The sequence below is a fragment of the Triticum urartu genome, chromosome 5A, assembly GCF_056163025.1.
Source record: "Triticum urartu cultivar PI428250 chromosome 5A, HENAU_Tu73, whole genome shotgun sequence".
NCBI lineage: Eukaryota > Viridiplantae > Streptophyta > Magnoliopsida > Poales > Poaceae > Triticum > Triticum urartu.
Genome location: NC_141877.1, coordinates 602,475,445 through 602,492,926, shown reverse-complemented (window position 1 = coordinate 602,492,926; position 17,482 = coordinate 602,475,445). Strand labels below are relative to the sequence as shown.

The 17,482-nt window shown below is 41.4% G+C and overlaps 2 protein-coding genes across 2 annotated transcripts; both read left to right on the top strand.

Annotated features, from left to right (window-relative positions):
* The first annotated feature begins 5,568 nt into the window (after positions 1–5,568).
* LOC125510973 (diphosphomevalonate decarboxylase 2-like) lies at positions 5,569–10,105 on the top strand. The gene is made up of 10 exons (XM_048676259.2): positions 5,569–5,949; positions 6,504–6,702; positions 7,391–7,454; positions 7,801–7,864; positions 7,959–8,039; positions 8,210–8,296; positions 8,553–8,710; positions 8,795–8,843; positions 9,461–9,582; positions 9,677–10,105. The coding sequence occupies exons 1-10, from the start codon at positions 5,734–5,736 to the stop codon at positions 9,897–9,899; spliced, it is 1,263 nt and encodes a 420-aa protein (XP_048532216.1). The 5' UTR covers positions 5,569–5,733; the 3' UTR covers positions 9,900–10,105.
* Positions 10,106–13,563: 3,458 nt separating this feature from the next.
* LOC125555875 (uncharacterized) lies at positions 13,564–15,839 on the top strand. Its single transcript, XM_087524818.1, has 5 exons — positions 13,564–13,681; positions 14,683–14,820; positions 15,001–15,164; positions 15,262–15,380; positions 15,728–15,839. Exons 1-5 carry the CDS (start codon positions 13,564–13,566, stop codon positions 15,837–15,839), a joined length of 651 nt encoding a protein of 216 aa, XP_087380944.1.
* Positions 15,840–17,482: the final 1,643 nt, after the last annotated feature.

Below are 17,482 nucleotides of genomic sequence, written 5' to 3'. Positions count from 1 at the left end.
CGGCTCTGGTTGGCTGGGCGATGGGATCGAGGGAGATTGAGTGAGGGGATCCCGAGAGGATTAGTGGCGGCGGCCGAGAGGGATGGATGGGAAAACTCCCCTAGAAAATAGGGTTGACTGTTTATATAGGTAGGTTGGTTAGGTTAGGGGCTACTCGGTCCATACGATCGTAATCAGACGATTCTGGATAAAATAGCTAGGGAGTCCAAAAAAGAAAACGGTGATGTTTTGTAGATGTTTGGGGATGATTCGGACACAATGATAATGATTGTCCAGGTCGGGTCCGGGACAACTTTTCGGACGCGCGCGCGAGGAGGGCCGCAGGATGACGAGAGGGGTTAGGTAGGGCCTGACGGTGAGTGGTGGTGGGCTGAGAAGAGAGAGGGGGAAAGCAACCCGGCAACTGTTTTCGGAGACCGGAAACGTCCGACGATAGACCGGCTATATTGTCGCTATAGTTAAACGTTGGGTCGTCAAACGGACTCCGAATGCGATGAAACTTGACAGGCGGTCTATCTACACTATAATAAGACCACACGCCAACTTTCAACCCAAACCGAGAACATTTTTCGGCCACTTATAAAATACTATTTCGGACATGCCGTGGGCGCGTGCAAGTGTGTCTGGGCTCAAAACGGACAACGGACGGAACTGGGAGACCCGGACTAATGCAAGTTTCAAAAACATGATGATGCAATGCGGATGATGACATGATGAAAAGCAACACGCAAGCAAATGACATGGCAACGCCAGCGAATAACTGGAAGACACCTGGCGCAACAGTCTCGGGGCGTTACATTCTTCTTCTTTGATTCCTTTTCCCACTGAGGACAATCTTGAATGTAGTGTCTGGGTTTCTTGCATTTGTGACAGAGTCTCTTCTTGTAATAATGGGATGAGGAATCTGATCTCAAGTCACCACTTCTTGAGGATTTTCCAAAGCGACCACGTCTTGAGAACTTTTGGAATTTCCTCACGAGCATTGCTAGCTCCTGGCTCAGTTCTTCAGGGTCACCAAGGCTGCTACCAGAATCTTCACCTTCAGATTCAGACACTGTCTTGGCCTTCAGAGCCCGTGATCTGCCATAACTTGGTCCATAGAGATCTCTCTTCTCAGCAAGCTGGAACTCATGAGTGTTTAGTCTCTCGAGGATATCAGCGGGATCAAGTGACTTATAGTCTCCATGTTCTTGTATCATCAATGCAAGGTATCAAATGAGGAATCAAGCGATCTTAGCAATTTCTTCACCACCTCATGATCAGTGATATCAGTGGCACCAAGTGCTTGAAGCTCATTTGAGATGCCAGTGAGGCGATCGAAGATTTGATGAACATTTTCATTGTCGAGTCTTTTGAAGCGGATGAAGAGATTGCGAAGAACGTCAACTCGAGAGTCACGCTATGTTGAGACTCCCTCATTGACCTTGGACAGCCTGTCCCAGATAAGCTTTGTTGTCTCCAAAGCACTCACTCTGCCCTACTGCCCTTTGCTCAGATGGCCACATATGATGTTCTTCGCTTGAGAGTCGAGTTGCTTGAATCTCTTCACATCAGCAGCGTTGATGGTAGGAGTGATAGAGGGGATGCCATTTTCCACAACGTACCAGAGATCATTATCAATTGCCTCAAGATGCATGTGCATCTTGTTCTTCCAGTAGGGGTAGTCCGTCCCATCGAAGGTAAGACACCCAGCAGAGACCTTGATCATACCTGCGGTCGACATAACTAAAACTCCAGGCGGTTAAACCAAAATCACACAAAACAAGGGAGTACTTTGCTCTGATACCAATTGAAAGTGCGTTATATCGATTAGAGGGGGGTGAATAGGCGATTTTTATGAATTTTGCACTGAGGAATTTGCGGGTGAGGAAATTCCTGAGTGAAGAACTACTTGCAGCGGGATAAGTACTCAGAAGTAAACATAACAGAACATGAGCATGGTCTTCGTGATGAAATGAAAACAAGCACAGAGTACAGAAAGCGTAAACACAGGATAAACAGAATGAAGACAAACAGACTGAAAAAATTGAGCTGAGGAAATAGAGGAAGTCTTCAGTCAAAGTCTTCAAACAGATATGAACAAGCACACAACACAGAGATGAGGAAATATAAGGGTTGAGGAATTGGAACTAGTTAGCTCGGTGAAGACAATGATTTGGTAGACCAGTTCCAACTGCTGTGGCGGTTGTACGTCTGGTTAGTGCGTCTAGGTATTTAAACCTGAGGACACACAGTCCCAGAAACCCAGTCATGAACACGCAGCTCAGGACACTTAGTCCTCACCGTATTCCCCTTGAGCTAAGGTCACACAGACCTCACCCAATCACTCGTGGTAAGTCTTCAGGTGACTTCCAAACCTTCACAGACTCGATCGGTCACTCGGCGATCCATAATTTTCTCTTGGATCCTCTAGACCATGACGCCTAACGGTCTGGAAGATGCACAGTCCTCAAAGGTAACAAGTGTTGGATCCACGCAGGATCAATCTCTTCAATGATGCTCAATCACTTTGGGTTTGTAGGTGTTTGGGTTTGGGTTTTCCTCACTTGATGATTTTCACTCAAAGTCCTCGGAGGATGGGATGCTCTCAAATGAGAAGTGTCAATTTCTCTTGGAGCAGCCAACCAGCTAGTGGTTGTAGGGGGCGGATATTTATAGCCTAGGGAGCAGCCCGACATGATAAGACATAAATGCCCTTCAATGATATGATCGTTAGGTGGGTAGATATTTTGGGACAGCTGGCGCATAGCACATCAACGGTCGGAATTTTGAGTATCAAATTTCTCAGGGCTATCATGTTCCTCACTGTGTAGTCAATCCGCACTAGCGAATTCCTAACTCCTCAGTCAGAACAAATTCCTCAGAGACCAGAAGAACTTCGTCTCTATCACTAAAGAAATTTGACTGAACTGTATGAGATTTCCAATGGCTTCACTCGAAGGGATTGGTAGATGTAGGATTTGAGTTGAGCATCACTTGGAAGTTTTTCCTTAGTATTTCCTCGACCCCCTTTAACAGTACGATGTTTCCTATGACTCAAGAAAGAGAAAATGAAACTACGAAAACAAAAGTCTTCACGCTTCATGTTCCTCGAATGAATACTAAGTCTTCAGGATGACACCAATTTCTTCATTTTCAAAGTCTTCAGAAATCCAAAGTCTTCAGTTGAAGAACTTCATTTTTAGGGGTCGACTTTCTCTGTAAATATCAAACTCCTCATAGTCTTATAGACCTGTGTACACTCACAAACGCATCAGTCCCTTAACCTATAAGTCTTCAATACACCAAAATCACTAAGGGGCACTAGATACACTTACAACCACTCTGTTTCGTCTAGACGCTTTTCTTTGTCATATTGTACTAGGTTTTGGTACTCGACAAAGGGTTTGTCCAGTGCGCGACAAAAAGAACTCAGCAAAAAGTTCTTTGCCTGAAGGGTGTACACCTAGTGCGCTTTGTTGATTGTAACACGCATCAAAGTCTTTGTCGAGTGTACCTGGCACTCGACAAGTAACGAGTTTCCAGTAGTGTCGGTCTTGTCAGTGGGACGGGCTCGATGACGAGGAGCAACTGTGTGGAGTTGGTTGATGGTTGGGGATGGTAGGCCGAGACAAAGCATAAATTTTTCAAAGAAACATACCCATCATCTAGTTCATCAATGAACCCACCAACTCGGTATTAAAAAATTGTCGTATTCAATTGATAAATACATTTGAAAATAGAGACAACCCTCTCTCACATAATATAGGGTTCATGCTTCATGGTATCATAAAACCAACTCAACCCAGCTAGTATTGCATCTACAATGTTTTTTTAGTTTCTCACCGAATGAGTGAGAGAGCCAAACGAACCATGACAAGGGGATGACGAGAGGGAAAAGATGATTTACAATCAAGACCTTGTTTTAATAGTAAAGATGACCAATGGTAGGAGTAGGGCAGTCTTGGATCGTGTGCCTCACAAGAGAAACAACCGTCGCATCCATCTTGCTCCCCCTCCTCTCTTCCCTCCGGCGGTTACGCCGTCGGCTATAGGAGCGGGACACGTCCTCTTCGTTCCTTTTTAGCATGTTTTTTTCATTTCTCTGTACCAAGTGGCGGCGGTGAGGACGCATCGAAATAAGGTCACTTCGGCCTATTCCTACCTCAATGGCATCCAATTGGGCGTCAACGAAGAGCATGTCGGGGTACGTGTAGTCATATTCGGTTCTGAGTTGTTGGGTCTATCAAGCGAATACTTGCTTGGTTATTGGCACGATGACCTCGACCTCTTCATTTGTTCTATTCTGCGGCAAGCTTCATTTTCCGCAACCCTATGGATTGGTGGTGGAGAATTGCAACTCTGCACTGCACGGAGTGTTGGCCCAATCGATGTTTCTTCAGCAGCTACTAGATCTTGTTGTTGGCGGCGAGTGACTATTGCAGACTTCAAAGTTTTGTATGGTGATGGAGTTTGCCAGGTGTGCCTATCCAATGTATTCTTTAAGCTCCGATGGACAACGAGAAGCGAAGGAAAAAGACGATCACTGTGATTTTTTTATGGACAACGAGAAGCGAGGGAAAAAGATGACCATTATGATCTTTTTGATGTAATTGGATAGTTGGTTGTGCGTTGCAATGCGGTATAAATATTCTAGTATGTTAGTTCATGATTTACCTGCCCATATTAATGTGATTCTGTAAATAAATGTTATCAAATCTTGCCTATGATTTACCTACCTAAATAAACAGTAGGATTTTATTTGATGGTCAATTGTTTGGTAGAAGCTATTGGCTTATGAAAGACATAGATTTATTTGACAAGTTAATAAAAGGCATGACAACTAAGGCAAATTTCAAGAAAAATCGATGCAAATATGGGAGACAGGAGATAAAATATCAAAATGAAGAGATGAACATAAGAATGTACATAAGGATAGACAAAGGATGAGTTGAACGACATATCCTTACATTCTTTTTAAGTAGGAAAGATTTACTCCCTTCGTTCCTAAATATAAGTCTTATTAGAGATTTCAATACATATGAATGTATATAGACGCGTTAGAGTGTAGATTCACTCATTTTGCTCCGAATGTGGTCCATATTGGAATGTCTAAAAAGACTCATATTTGCACTCCATCCGTTTCTAAATAAGACCTTTTAAAGATTTCAATACAAACTACATACGGTTGTATATAGAAGTATTTTAGAGTGTAAATTCACTCATTTTGCTACGTACGTAATCTATATTAAAATCTCTAAAAGGGCTTATATTTAGAAACAGTTAATTGTCTACCATGCCTTTTGGTCTCTTTTCTATATAAAAATATGCAAATAAATGAAACAACCCCAATACAATATCCTCTATGCAGTCCAGACCAAATAATAAGCAATACTACTCTCCGTTTTTAAATATAAGTCTTTTTAAAAATTCCAAAATAAATAACATACAAAGCAAAATGAGTGGAATATGTCTACATACATTCATATGTAGTTGGTATTGAAATTTCTAAAAACACTTTGGGGGGAGGGAGTACGGTAATACAGTACAGTAGTACAGTATTAATTATGATACGGAGGGTGTGCATGAAAATACCGTCATTACTGCGGCCAGCAGCTTCCTCCCGACTTCACTCCCCCCTCCCCATCCTCTCCTCGTAGTCTCCGCCGGACGCCGACGCCGACGCCCGCCCCCTACCTGCGGCGAGACCCCAGGCGCGGCGGCGGCGGCGGCGGCGGGACCTGCTCAGATCCGATGGGGGCGACGGAGCCGCAGTGGGTGCTGATGGCCACGGGGCGGTCGCCGACCAACATCGCGGTGATCAAGTACTGGGGGAAGCGGGACGAGGCGCTCATCCTCCCCGTCAACGACAGCATCAGCGTCACCCTCGACCCCGACCACCTCTCCGCCACCACCACCGTCGCTGCCAGCCCCGCATTCCCATCCGACCGCATGTGGCTCAACGGCAAGGTGAGCTCCCCCTCCCCCACTGCCTGGACTTTTTTTTTTCTTTTCGCCCCACGCTCGCTTGCCCCCCACTGCCGCCGCCGCCGCCGCTACGGCTGTCTAGATGTTCTGTTCTAGGGTGGATGCGGTCGACTCCTCGGCTGAGTGTCCCTGTGGTGATCCGCCAGATTTCAAGCTTGAAAGAATTTCTGTCTCGTGTTTCTGGCATTACACGATGGTTTGGGCAGTGTGAGTGTTCGTCTAGTCAAATTGGCTGCCCCTTCTTAGATCTGGACCGGGACCTGTTTCAAAGCTCGCTGCATTTGCAAAGGCAGTTAGCGGAGCTCTGAAAATTTGTCTTGTAAAGAAAAGCCAAAAGGCACATTTCTGTTTCTGTTGTCTGCACTAGCGTCAGTACTGTATTGATGCCCAGCTCATGCTTTGGACATTGACTCTAGGTAAGTGGCCAGTGCAAGGTGATTCTATAGCGATGCTTTAGCCGGAATAACGGAATTGCTGTCTGATCAGATGGTAGTGTGATTCTGATTCAGTCATCCTTTTGATTTGGAATTGGGCAGGAGATCTCATTGTCGGGCGGGAGATTCCAGAGCTGCCTGAGGGAGATACGGAAGCGGGCTCGTGATGTCGACGACGAGAAAAAGGGGATCAAGATCAAGAAAGAGGACTGGGAAAAGTTGCATGTCCACATAGCGTCCTACAACAACTTCCCAACCGCTGCCGGTTTGGCCTCTTCGGCTGCTGGCCTTGCTTGTCTTGGTAATTCTCCTAGTTCAGATGCCACTGTTATAAGTCAGGAAAACATATGTATAACCAAAATTGTGAATATTTCGTGTCAGGCTTTGATTTCCTTTTGTTTTCTGCTGTTCTACACGCACCCGAGTTGTGTTTAGTAGCAGAGGGGTTTCTTTCTTATTCTCTTGCCAACATTAATCTTGATGTGGGTAGATGCATTTCTAGATAGAAGTGGACGGTGCTCCTATCGAGAGGTTTCTACCTTCCAGATACACCTTTGTGAGCTATTCATAATATTAGGGAAACATTATGGTTATCCAACTGCCTAATACTGCCCTGAATCCTGCTGCTAAGGCTGTCCTATTTATCTGCAATTTGTTCTTTATTTGGTTGTATAGAGGCACCAAAACATAATAAGTAGAAAATATGTTTCTTGGTTCTGGTCTGCTGGTTAATCTTAGAAATGGCTGGTCCTAACAAAGTTCCATGATATACTGCTAATATCTGGTCCCAGGTCTTGTTTTGTCCTAATTGACTAACACTTCTCTGCATGCTTGTTTTGTACAAATATCGATTACTTTATTTTGTGTCTTGAAGTTTGATAGTGCTATCCAACACAAAATGACTATTTTGATCATAAACATGCTAAGCGCGGTCTTGCTTTCATGCCAATAGCACAGCACATAATTACTCATTTGAATACTGTTTGCAGTTTTCACCCTGGGGAAGCTAATGAACGTGAATGAAGATTACGGAGAACTTTCTTCAATAGCAAGGTATGTATGGAAACATTATGTAGCAACACCCTGTTTGTGCTCTATCCTGTTTGCGATGTTTGCTTGATGGTATAGCGCAACAATGGAGTACTTCATTTTGTTAAATGATAAGCTAGCAGCTTGATCTTTTTTGGGGGAAATCTAGTTGATTCCTCCTTATGGGTGTTGAGCTACTTTGTAAACCAGGCACCCCCTGTCTTCTACCTTTTTTTATACTTTATACCGAACTTTAAGCTTTGAATGGAAAAGCTAGGCCAAGGCCTTTCATCTAAAAAAATGATAAGCTGGTGGATTTATGTCTTCGCTTTCCTTATATGCTTCTCTTGGCTAACAAATTTCAGTGCAGGCAGGGGTCTGGAAGTGCATGCCGCAGTATATATGGTGGATTTGTGAAATGGTGTATGGGAAAAGTAAGTTATCTCTTGGTTATGGCAGAGAAACTGTATTTGTTAAAATACATGCTTTTCTCTTGGAAAACGATTGAGTTTGACTTTATACTTGCAGAATGACGACGGAAGTGACAGCATGGCAGTACAGCTTGTTAACGAGTCACACTGGGATGATCTTGTTATAATCATAGCAGTGGTATGTCAATGTGATCTCTGTTATATAACATGATCTGTTTCATATATTTATCATTGGAAATTGCTCATTGAGTCATGGTTTCATTTACACCAAATCTCAACTAGCTAGTGACACCATTTTACCATTTTTGTCCCAACTTATTTTCCTATTATGTTGCTTTGTGGAATTAGGTCAGTTCAAAGCAGAAGGAAACCAGTAGCACCAGTGGGATGCGAGACACTGTTGAAACAAGCCCCCTCTTGCAGTACAGGGCCCAGGTGAATGCATTTTCATCTTTAACTTGAAATGTTTTGAACGGTTCACATGATGTACAATTATTCTTATAAGAATCGTCATGAAGCTGCAATATGAAATCTGAACTGTAATTTTATCCCTCCTGTTCTGTGGACCGTCAGGTTTTGTGGTTTTGAAAAAAAACCCGAAGTGTTTTGGAAATTATACTGATCAATCTCTTTAGCTGCACTTCACTGTTTCTTGCACTGACTGTGCACTGCACTGTTTGTTGTATTCCAGACTGTAGTGCCAAGTCGGATATTGAAAATGGAAGATGCTATCAAGAATCGTGATTTTGAATCCTTCGCCAGGTTAACTTGTGCCGATAGCAACCAGTTTCATGCTGTATGTTTGGACACGAGTCCTCCCATCTTCTACATGAACGACACATCACACAGGTAGTTTTTATCGCAGTCCTGATTTTGAGGATCTGTTCCTACTGAAATTCCAGAGTTAAGAATTGCTCTCTCAACCAACTGCAGGATAATTAGCCTTGTGGAAAAGTGGAATCACTCGGAAGGAACACCACAGGTATATTCTGTTCCTGTTTAACACGTGCTACCTTTTCAATTCTCTGAACTGTGTCTGCTGCCTAGGGATCTTAAATATAGTTCTGGTATCCATCAAGGCGGGCTAAACTTAATTATGACATGGCAGTACAAGGAGTTTTTACTGCACTGGACCAAACATGTATCAGTAGCATCACTTGTTGGAGTAATTTATCCTAATTTAAAAGGTGTGAACCTTGGTAAAATCATTGCATGTTTCTGAAAAATAGCGAAAATATGAGTCATGCTTATGCTTTGAAGTTTGAACCCTTGATTTTGATGGAACATATTTTTTAGAGTCCTTCCTGAGTACATGAACTATTACTAGTAGTAATAGTAATAGTTCTGGAGCTGCAGACTTAAAATACTTCTATAGTTCTATAGGTGTTGTATCTATCAAATAGCATCGAAAGTTTGAATTATGAAAAGAATTCATAAGAAATATCTTATTGTATTTCCTTCATCAAACGATGAAACTTCATTGCAATCTTGGCAGTATTATTTGTCTTTGTCTGGCATGCATTTCACCTAAACTGCAAATCATTGGTACTGGATGGTGTGATTGATCTGATACCGAAATTTGATTTCTTGTAATTGCAGGTTGCCTACACATTTGATGCTGGGCCTAACGCTGTCCTAATAGCACGGAACCGCAAAACTGCCACCCTTCTCCTTCAGAGGCTCTTATACACTTTCCCCCCACAGGAGAATGACTTGGACAGGTGTGTCTGGTATTATCAAGATTAAAACCTAGTATTTATTTGTTTCTAGGTATACTACAAACATGTGCACCTCTGACAAACATGATCATGGCAGCTATATGCTCGGTGATAAATCGATCCTAAGCGATGCTGGTTTGCAATCCATAGCCGATGTCGAGGCCCTTCCAGCGCCTCCGGAAATGAAAGCTCCAAACCAAAAATTCAAAGGTGATGTTAGCTACTTCATCTGTAGCAGGCCTGGGGCCGGCCCAAAAGTTCTCACCGATGAGGGCCATGCCTTGATTGATTCAGCCACGGGGCTTGCGAAAGGAGTGTAATTTTGGACGACGATAGATTTCCGTAACAGTCTTTGGTTGAGATTAATGTAGAATTGTCACGTTGTTGTACACTCAGTACTTTCGTCATTTTGATCTTGTACTGTACCTTCGATCTTGTACTATTTCCATCATTTTGTCCCTGACTGTTGTAGCCGCTTAAAGAACATGTATATTTCTTCAATAAAAGTTTGTGGAATGAATTATCATTTTATCGATCTCATTTTCTGTATAGTCCAATGCATGGATGGAATCGTTCTTGTTACTTTGGCATCCAAAAATAATAATAGCACATAAGAGCATGAGGACTTCAACAAATTGTTACTTCTGGTGTTCTTTATACTAGATGATCGAAAATTTTAACACAGAAAGTATCTAAAATACATTTTTCCTTTTCCAGTGTAAGTATTTGATTGCAACACCTTGTGAGGAATTTTTTTTAAATATGAACGGAAATGATATCTAGCGAACGTTCGTTGGGAGCCAATCTTAGCGAACGCCTTCCCTGACGTTGCATGGATCTTGGTGCAAGGCCGACGCCACGTAGATAAGCTAGAGTCATTCATTGTAACCCGTTTCCAGGCAAACACCCTCTTTCTATCTATCTAAAAAATGCACGAACCAATGTGGGTGAGGAGGGTTCAAAGCGGGGGTTTGTGAAATCTTGAGTTCAAGATGCTATATGTATCCTTGAAGCTATTTTGTGTTTTGATTCAATTTCTCATTTGAAAATTTGACCAAATAAAATCCAGAAAACCTGTTTTTTCATTTCATCTATTTGAAAGGTCAAAGTCCTATTTTTTTTGGCCATGTCCCGTTTTTTTACAAGTCCATGGCAATATTTTTGGAATTGTTTTCCACTTTATCACGTGGCAGTTTATTATTTAAAATATGGCATTTTTAGTATTAATAACTTGCCATTTTTATTATCAAGATGATGTAAATTTTATTATTAAGTGGATTTATTTTTTATTGTTGAGAGGATGAGATATTTATTATTGAGAGGATGGCATTTTTATTAGTAAGACAATGATATTTTTATAATTAATGGCATGGATTTTTTTTCTTTTATTGGCCAAGGCAATCCCTGTGTGTGATTTTTTATTTTATTTTTAAAATGAAACAATAGAATCTAACTTGGGGCTTATCCATATAAAATATTTCTTATTTAGAGGATGAAAGTTTTCTAAAGTTTAGCATGGCACTTTTATTTTGTAGATCACCCGGCCTTTTTCTTATCATACTCATTGTAGATTTATAAATGAGAGAAATGACAGTAATATAGTAGCATGACATTTTTTTCCATAATTAAGATAATGGCAATTAGGGTTATCTTTTGATGATGACATTTTTTCGCAAAAAATACTTCCTCATTGCTACTCCCCTGTTTTGAAATAAGCTTTATAAAACTAGTACAAAGTTCAGTCACTTATTTTGAGACGGAGGAAGTACATTATTCAATGGAGGGAGTAGTAAGCTAGGCCTCTGGGTCAACCAGCGGTCGGGCCAGAGCATTCTGGCGCAGTGAGCGTCAAGTGGGTGTGCCCACCAACGGCGGGGAAGCAAGCAACCAACAACCTAGGATTCCATTTCGGCCCACGGACTCCTCCCCTCCCCGTCGTCCGGGTCTCCTCGTCTTCTCCACAACCCACCCCGCAGTCTCGCTCTCGCGCACTGCCGCTCTCGAAATTTCGCGACTCACTCTCGCGTCTCTCCATCGCCATGGAGATGGAGGCGATGGGGAAGCAGCAGAGGGAGGAGGCGCTCTGCTGTTGAAGCAAGCAGGTGAGCTGATTTTGTGCAGCGATTGGTTTGTGCAGCGATTGGAGGAGGAATGGAGTATTGCATAGGATTGGATGTTGCTTCCATTGGTGCAGGTGAACATACAGTATAAATTCAGTTAGACTTGCACTTTGTATGCTTTCAGTATTGGTGAACATACAGTATACATTCAGTTAGCCTTGCACTTTGTATGCTTTCAGTATTGGTGAACATACAGTAGATAAACATACAATATAAATTCAGTATGAACAGTACTGGTGATAATTGAATTCAGATGGGAACATCCTCAGGCCCCTGTTCTTATTCTTATTCTAAAAATTTATTCTTTACACTTTATTCTTTGGTTACTTCAAGTGAGTAACTACAATAACTTCAAGTGGGTAACTCCATTTTCTGATTTTTTTTACACATTAACCATGATATTTGTTCCTCTGTTCTGGTCATAATGATAATCTGATTGCTGAACCCTTAATCATTCTCATAATCTGAATGCAACAAGAGCATCCAAAATCTGGAGCAAACAATGTTTGAAATTTTCCAAACTTCTGTTGAAAAGTTAACTGAATTTTTTGTATCAACATTGCAACATTTCAGCATGACAACTCAACTCAACTCAATTCAGTAAATTAAATGGCATATTGCAATATTTACAAATATTCAGTTAACTTCTATTAACATTCAGTTAACTGAAGAACATGTTTATCCAGACCAAGAACATTCAGTTAACTTCTTTGACATTGGAGGTGAACACATTCAGTTAACTTTTTTGCAACATTTATGCAGAATACATGATCAATTGCGTTTGAAATTAATGAACAAGCGCAATTTGCAGAAATTGGAGCCCGGGTTCTTCCTCTCACCGGCAGCAGCACGAGCAGGGGATTAGTGTTTGAAATTAGGGTCTTCTGAATGTTGTTTCCTTGTTGCTGAAGATAGCTGACTCTGAGGAATGTAGGTAGGCTGGCTATGTCGCCGAGGTTGAGAGGGAGAGCCCACCACCTTTTCTGATTAATGTTGTTTAGGTTTAGAGATGGTCCTAATCCTAATCTAATGTTATCTCACCTAAAAGAAAAGCATCCTAATCTAATGTTATTTCTGATTTCTTTTGCAAATGTTACTGTTCGTAATTCCCGAGCTTGTGTAACGTCTTTGTTTTATTGCTGTCCATTGTGAGTATTCTTATGCATGATTGCTTCTTCAGACTACAAATGTAGCTGGTGCACTCCGGGAGGCGAAGAATAAACTTGAGAAGAAGTTGGATGATCTTACTTTGTAAGACTTACTCTCGAAAGGAGAATGCGGGTATATTTTTCTCTGTCTTCAGTGCTTTTATGTTTATTGTGGTCCCTTTATTTTCGATGTGCTACCCTGCATGTCGTAGTTTGAGACAGTTCTGCTTGTTCCTGCCAGTATAAGGACAAATACAATTTCGCCTACGAAACTTCCATTCTTTCCCTGTTCTGTTTGTGTAGATTTTCTTCTTATATAAGATACACATAATTTTTTTTGTTACAAGCAAATTAGATTGGTCTTCTGTATGTTCAAATGTATCCATAATTTTTTCTATTTTATATGCACGTACCAATCTTGGTCTTCTGTATGCAGGGTACACTCCTGATGGCTGATGATGTTTCACAACCTCTTCTGCAGATTTTCAGAATATCGACGGAAATATTGCGTTGGAACGATCCCGGGTCGGCGGGGGCGGCCAGACTAGGTGGCAAATGCGGTGCACAAGTTGAGGAGCGAAGGTAAAGAGGAAAGGCCACAACAACCTGAGCAGCGGCGAGGGGATGGAGCAGCGGCTGCGCAGCTGCGTCGACCCGAGCAGTTGCGAGAGCGAATGAAGCTGCGGTTGCACAGACAAGCTTGTGGAGGTGTCAGTATGCACGCATGCGTCCCTGATTTGGAGCACGCCTCTGGCCTGGTAGGATTCTCGCTCTGCCCCGACCTCAAGGGTGTTCGTCTATCTGTGTCGTGCTCGGGACGATGCACTAATGCAGGTGTGGTTCTTCAACTTTTCTTTGTCTTTTTGTTGGTATGTATATCTCCGAATCTTGTGAGCCGTGATTTTCATGCTGCCATGTATGCCATTGTGTCCTATATAATGATTCTTCTTATTATTTTTGAATGGCATAATTATTCTTATTGAGGCACTGCCGCTGCCTATTTTGCTTATAGTAACATACTAATTAATACAGGGAGAGAGTACGATTTTTTAACACAATCTGCAGTACCCGTGAGCCTGCCCATAGGTAGATATGGATACATTTTGTAGCTTCCATTCTTGTTTTCTCTCATTGAAATTATGAATTTGGAAACTAATCATGGAGTGTCTAGATTGTCTGCTATATTACCAAGTGCGCTGAAGGAAAAGCTGCTGCCACTGTTGATGACCACTCTAGGTGATATAATTCATGTTTGCTTTGTTGTTTCAGTAACTTCCTGTAGCATATTGGTTCCATCTTTTTTTTGCATCATGGTACATTATTCTCATCTTGATATATATAATTTGGTCAACTGAAGATTTGAGTGCAGGGTAGAATTCTTGGTTGATTTTAGAATTTCGTTGTTGATTACTTGGCCAACAGACTTTTATGAAATTCAAGGCGTCATTTAGTGTACTATATGTCATATTTGTCTTATTTCTATACTCACAATATTTCGGCATCGTCTAAACAAATGATGCTAAATTGATATAATCATTTTGGATCAGTGTCATCTTCTCAATGCTGAACAGCCAAAATATATACATAGTGAGCAGTTCACCGCACATGCTCATACGTCATATTTATGTACTGTTTAACATGGCAAAAATTGGTCAAATATTTAAATATTTCTACTGTTTAACACAGCCAAAGTATATACATAATGATCAGTCCTCGGCTGCACATTAGATCCAGCCTCCCTCCCTTGACACCATTCTTCTTATTTATTATTATTTCTTTTAAAAATATCTTTAGTTTTATTTTCTAGCTACTTCAATTCATTCGTATATGGTTAGTTCCATCGCACTGCGAGGATGATCCATGGCTGGTCGCGGACGATCACCTGCGAGGACGATTCATGGCCGGTTGGGGATGGTCAGTTGCATCACACTGCGAGGAGATGATTCATGGCCGGTCGGGGATGGTCACCTGCGGTGAGCACGAGTACCTCCTCCATATCCTCCCTATACTAGCACCCTTGGCGATGAAAATGACAGCCAGGAGAATCCCTCCTTCACACCTCTTTTCCATCTCTGTCAGATTGTCCTCTCCAGCAAGGTGTCTATGCATGAATCATATTTATGATTTCTTTGCATTTTTAACAATTAATATAGATTTTTGTACCCACAGCCCGAAGGCCAACCTTAATACTGGACCTCGAGAGGGGCATCTGGCCAACCATGCCGGAGGATGCAGAGGAGTTGTTTGGGAATGTTATCATCAGAGGACCCAAGAAGTAGCCCACCAAGGATGCATGGATCAACCACGCAAGTCCATTGTGAGTTTGATGCTTCTCATGTGTTCACTGTGGTGCAATGAAGATCTGATGGGCAATGGTCTCATGACATTTCCTTTCTGAAAACTTAAATTTATAGCTTGCAATCCATCTATGGCGAGGGTTTATGACAGACAAGCCAATAGATTTGGGGGTCCACCTCCCGGTGAAACAAATGTTCATTGCGGACAATACGAAGACGATGATTGGTACAATCGGGTGAATATATTAGAATTTTTATTCTTCTCTCTCCATGTCTATGTTTGTGCTTGATCAACTGTCCACTTAATGATTTTAGTTGTACAAAGTCCTAAGCTGGTCTCACTAGGTCGTACCCAGTGGCGGAGACAGGGGGGCCAGCAGGGGCCCTGCCCCCCCCCCCCCCTAACACCATGATTTTGCATGTAATTTGCTATGAACAGTGGCAAAATTAGTACTAATTTGCTGCTAAAAAACTATTTGTCAACACTTTGGCCCTCCTCAACCTGTTTTAGTAGCACTTTGCCTCCCTTATAGATATTTTCTGGCTCCGCCACTGGTTCGTACTCGTACCACACCATGCGAAGGTTATGGGCAAGGTGGTTGAGCTTGATGCCACAGAGTTGGAGGTTATTGCTTTGGCGACGCCGAAGGCCGTTCACGCGAAGAGGAGATGTGCCTGGTGATGAGAAGTCTTAGACGATCGGTGAGTTTTGCTTCCTATCAGTTCAGCAGTGTGTGTACATGTTCAAAATTGTTGGCTATAAACACTTGAATTATCTCCAGTCATGTACTTTAGTTTCTACCATCTCCCATATTTACATGTTTTGTCACTTAACAAAATTTTACATAACTATTTTGTGTATGCATGCAAAATTCTGGTTTACAAACTTAATGCTGAATTATGAACAAAATTATCATTCAGTATTAAGAATTTACATTTATCATAATAAATGGAAAACTCATTGGTATTTCAATCTAGAAATTACAATGCATGTTCAGGGAAGATGACGAGCTTCTAATTAGCGGTAACTTTATTCTGTTGAAACCGAAAGATATGGATGAGCCATGATAATGAGTGTTAGGGGGTTGGACGGCACGATGTAAAAAGATATCATTTTTACTAAATAACTTCATTTTCTGCAGAAACTTCCTTGCACTAAACTTAAAATATTGGCTTCTCCAGATGTACATAAGCTATTAGCTCTTAGCTCTATTTAATTCGACTCATATATACGAAAGTCCTCTTTTGATCCCGAGTTCACAAGCTCCCTGATGAACAGTAAAATCCAAAAAAATTAGTTAAAGAATTCAAAAAATTCTGGATTTAAACATCGATGAAAATTTTAACTTCCTGCAAATTTTGATGATGAAATAACATCGGTGGAGGTCTGGACAAAAAGAAAAAAATCGATGCTCCAAAATGCTTCCGAGAACAAATCTTTTGGAGCGTCGATTTTTTTTGCCCAGACCTACACGAATGTCATGTCATCAAAAACATTTGCAAGAAGTAAAAACTTCCATAAATGTTTATAAAAAATTATTTATTTTTATTTTTTTACTGTGTTTTCGGATTTTACTGTTCATCAAGGAGCATGTGAGCTCGGGTTCAAATACTCCACGTCCTCATATTTATTCCTATTCTCCTTTTGTCATTTTTTACATCTAGGCATATAGTGTTTTGCTGTGTCTCAAAGTTTTACCTTTTTAAAAGTGATATGTGTTTATATTTTGTGGATGTTTTTGTTGCTGGTATATATTCTCAAGTGATAATCATCATATCTTGTCAATCTCTATGTTATGAGAGGTATAAAAATATAATCGGCTATAAATTTGATAGTATGCTACCTTGGCCAATATACTGCATCATGTGAATATTTCTCGTTCTCAAAAGTGCACTATATCTGGCCTCTCCGACCATGAAGGCTGCAAGGTTGCACCTTGGAGCTCAAAATTTGGTGTCTTCGCATTGAAGGATCCAATCCATCGACTTTGGAGTTTGAACATGTCACTTGTGATGGGGAGAGGAAGAGATGACTTGCATACACTGGAAAATGAGTGTGTTAGCAGCGTGGTGGCTCGGGACTGTACAAGTTGTAGTAGCTCCTTCCCTTATACATGTTTTGTTTTGATTGGAAGCACCTTATAATTTAGCTAATATATGGATTTCATTTACATCGTCTGTCCAAGTATGCGAGGCCCATGAGATGGGCATTAATCACTTCTCTTTTTTCTCAGTATTTTGATAGGGTACCTATGTATATGGAAGGAGTTAGTATCATGTAAATCGTATCACCAATTTAAGGATCCTCATGTTTTCTTACTTTTTTAACACTTATTTG

Bases quoted from the DNA above. Each gene is read 5' to 3' on its own strand.
- LOC125510973 (XM_048676259.2), top strand. From the start codon at position 5,734: ATGGGGGCGACGGAGCCGCAGTGGGTGCTGATGGCCACGGGGCGGTCG. The intron at 8,711-8,794 runs GTAGTTTTTATC...AACCAACTGCAG, and splicing joins ATGAACGACACATCACACAG to GATAATTAGCCTTGTGGAAA. The intron at 8,844-9,460 runs GTATATTCTGTT...TTGTAATTGCAG, and splicing joins ACTCGGAAGGAACACCACAG to GTTGCCTACACATTTGATGC.
- LOC125555875 (XM_087524818.1), top strand. From the start codon at position 13,564: ATGCACGCATGCGTCCCTGATTTGGAGCACGCCTCTGGCCTGGTAGGA. The intron at 13,682-14,682 runs GTGTGGTTCTTC...GTATATGGTTAG, and splicing joins GGGACGATGCACTAATGCAG to TTCCATCGCACTGCGAGGAT. The intron at 15,381-15,727 runs GTGAATATATTA...CACCATGCGAAG, and splicing joins ACGATGATTGGTACAATCGG to GTTATGGGCAAGGTGGTTGA.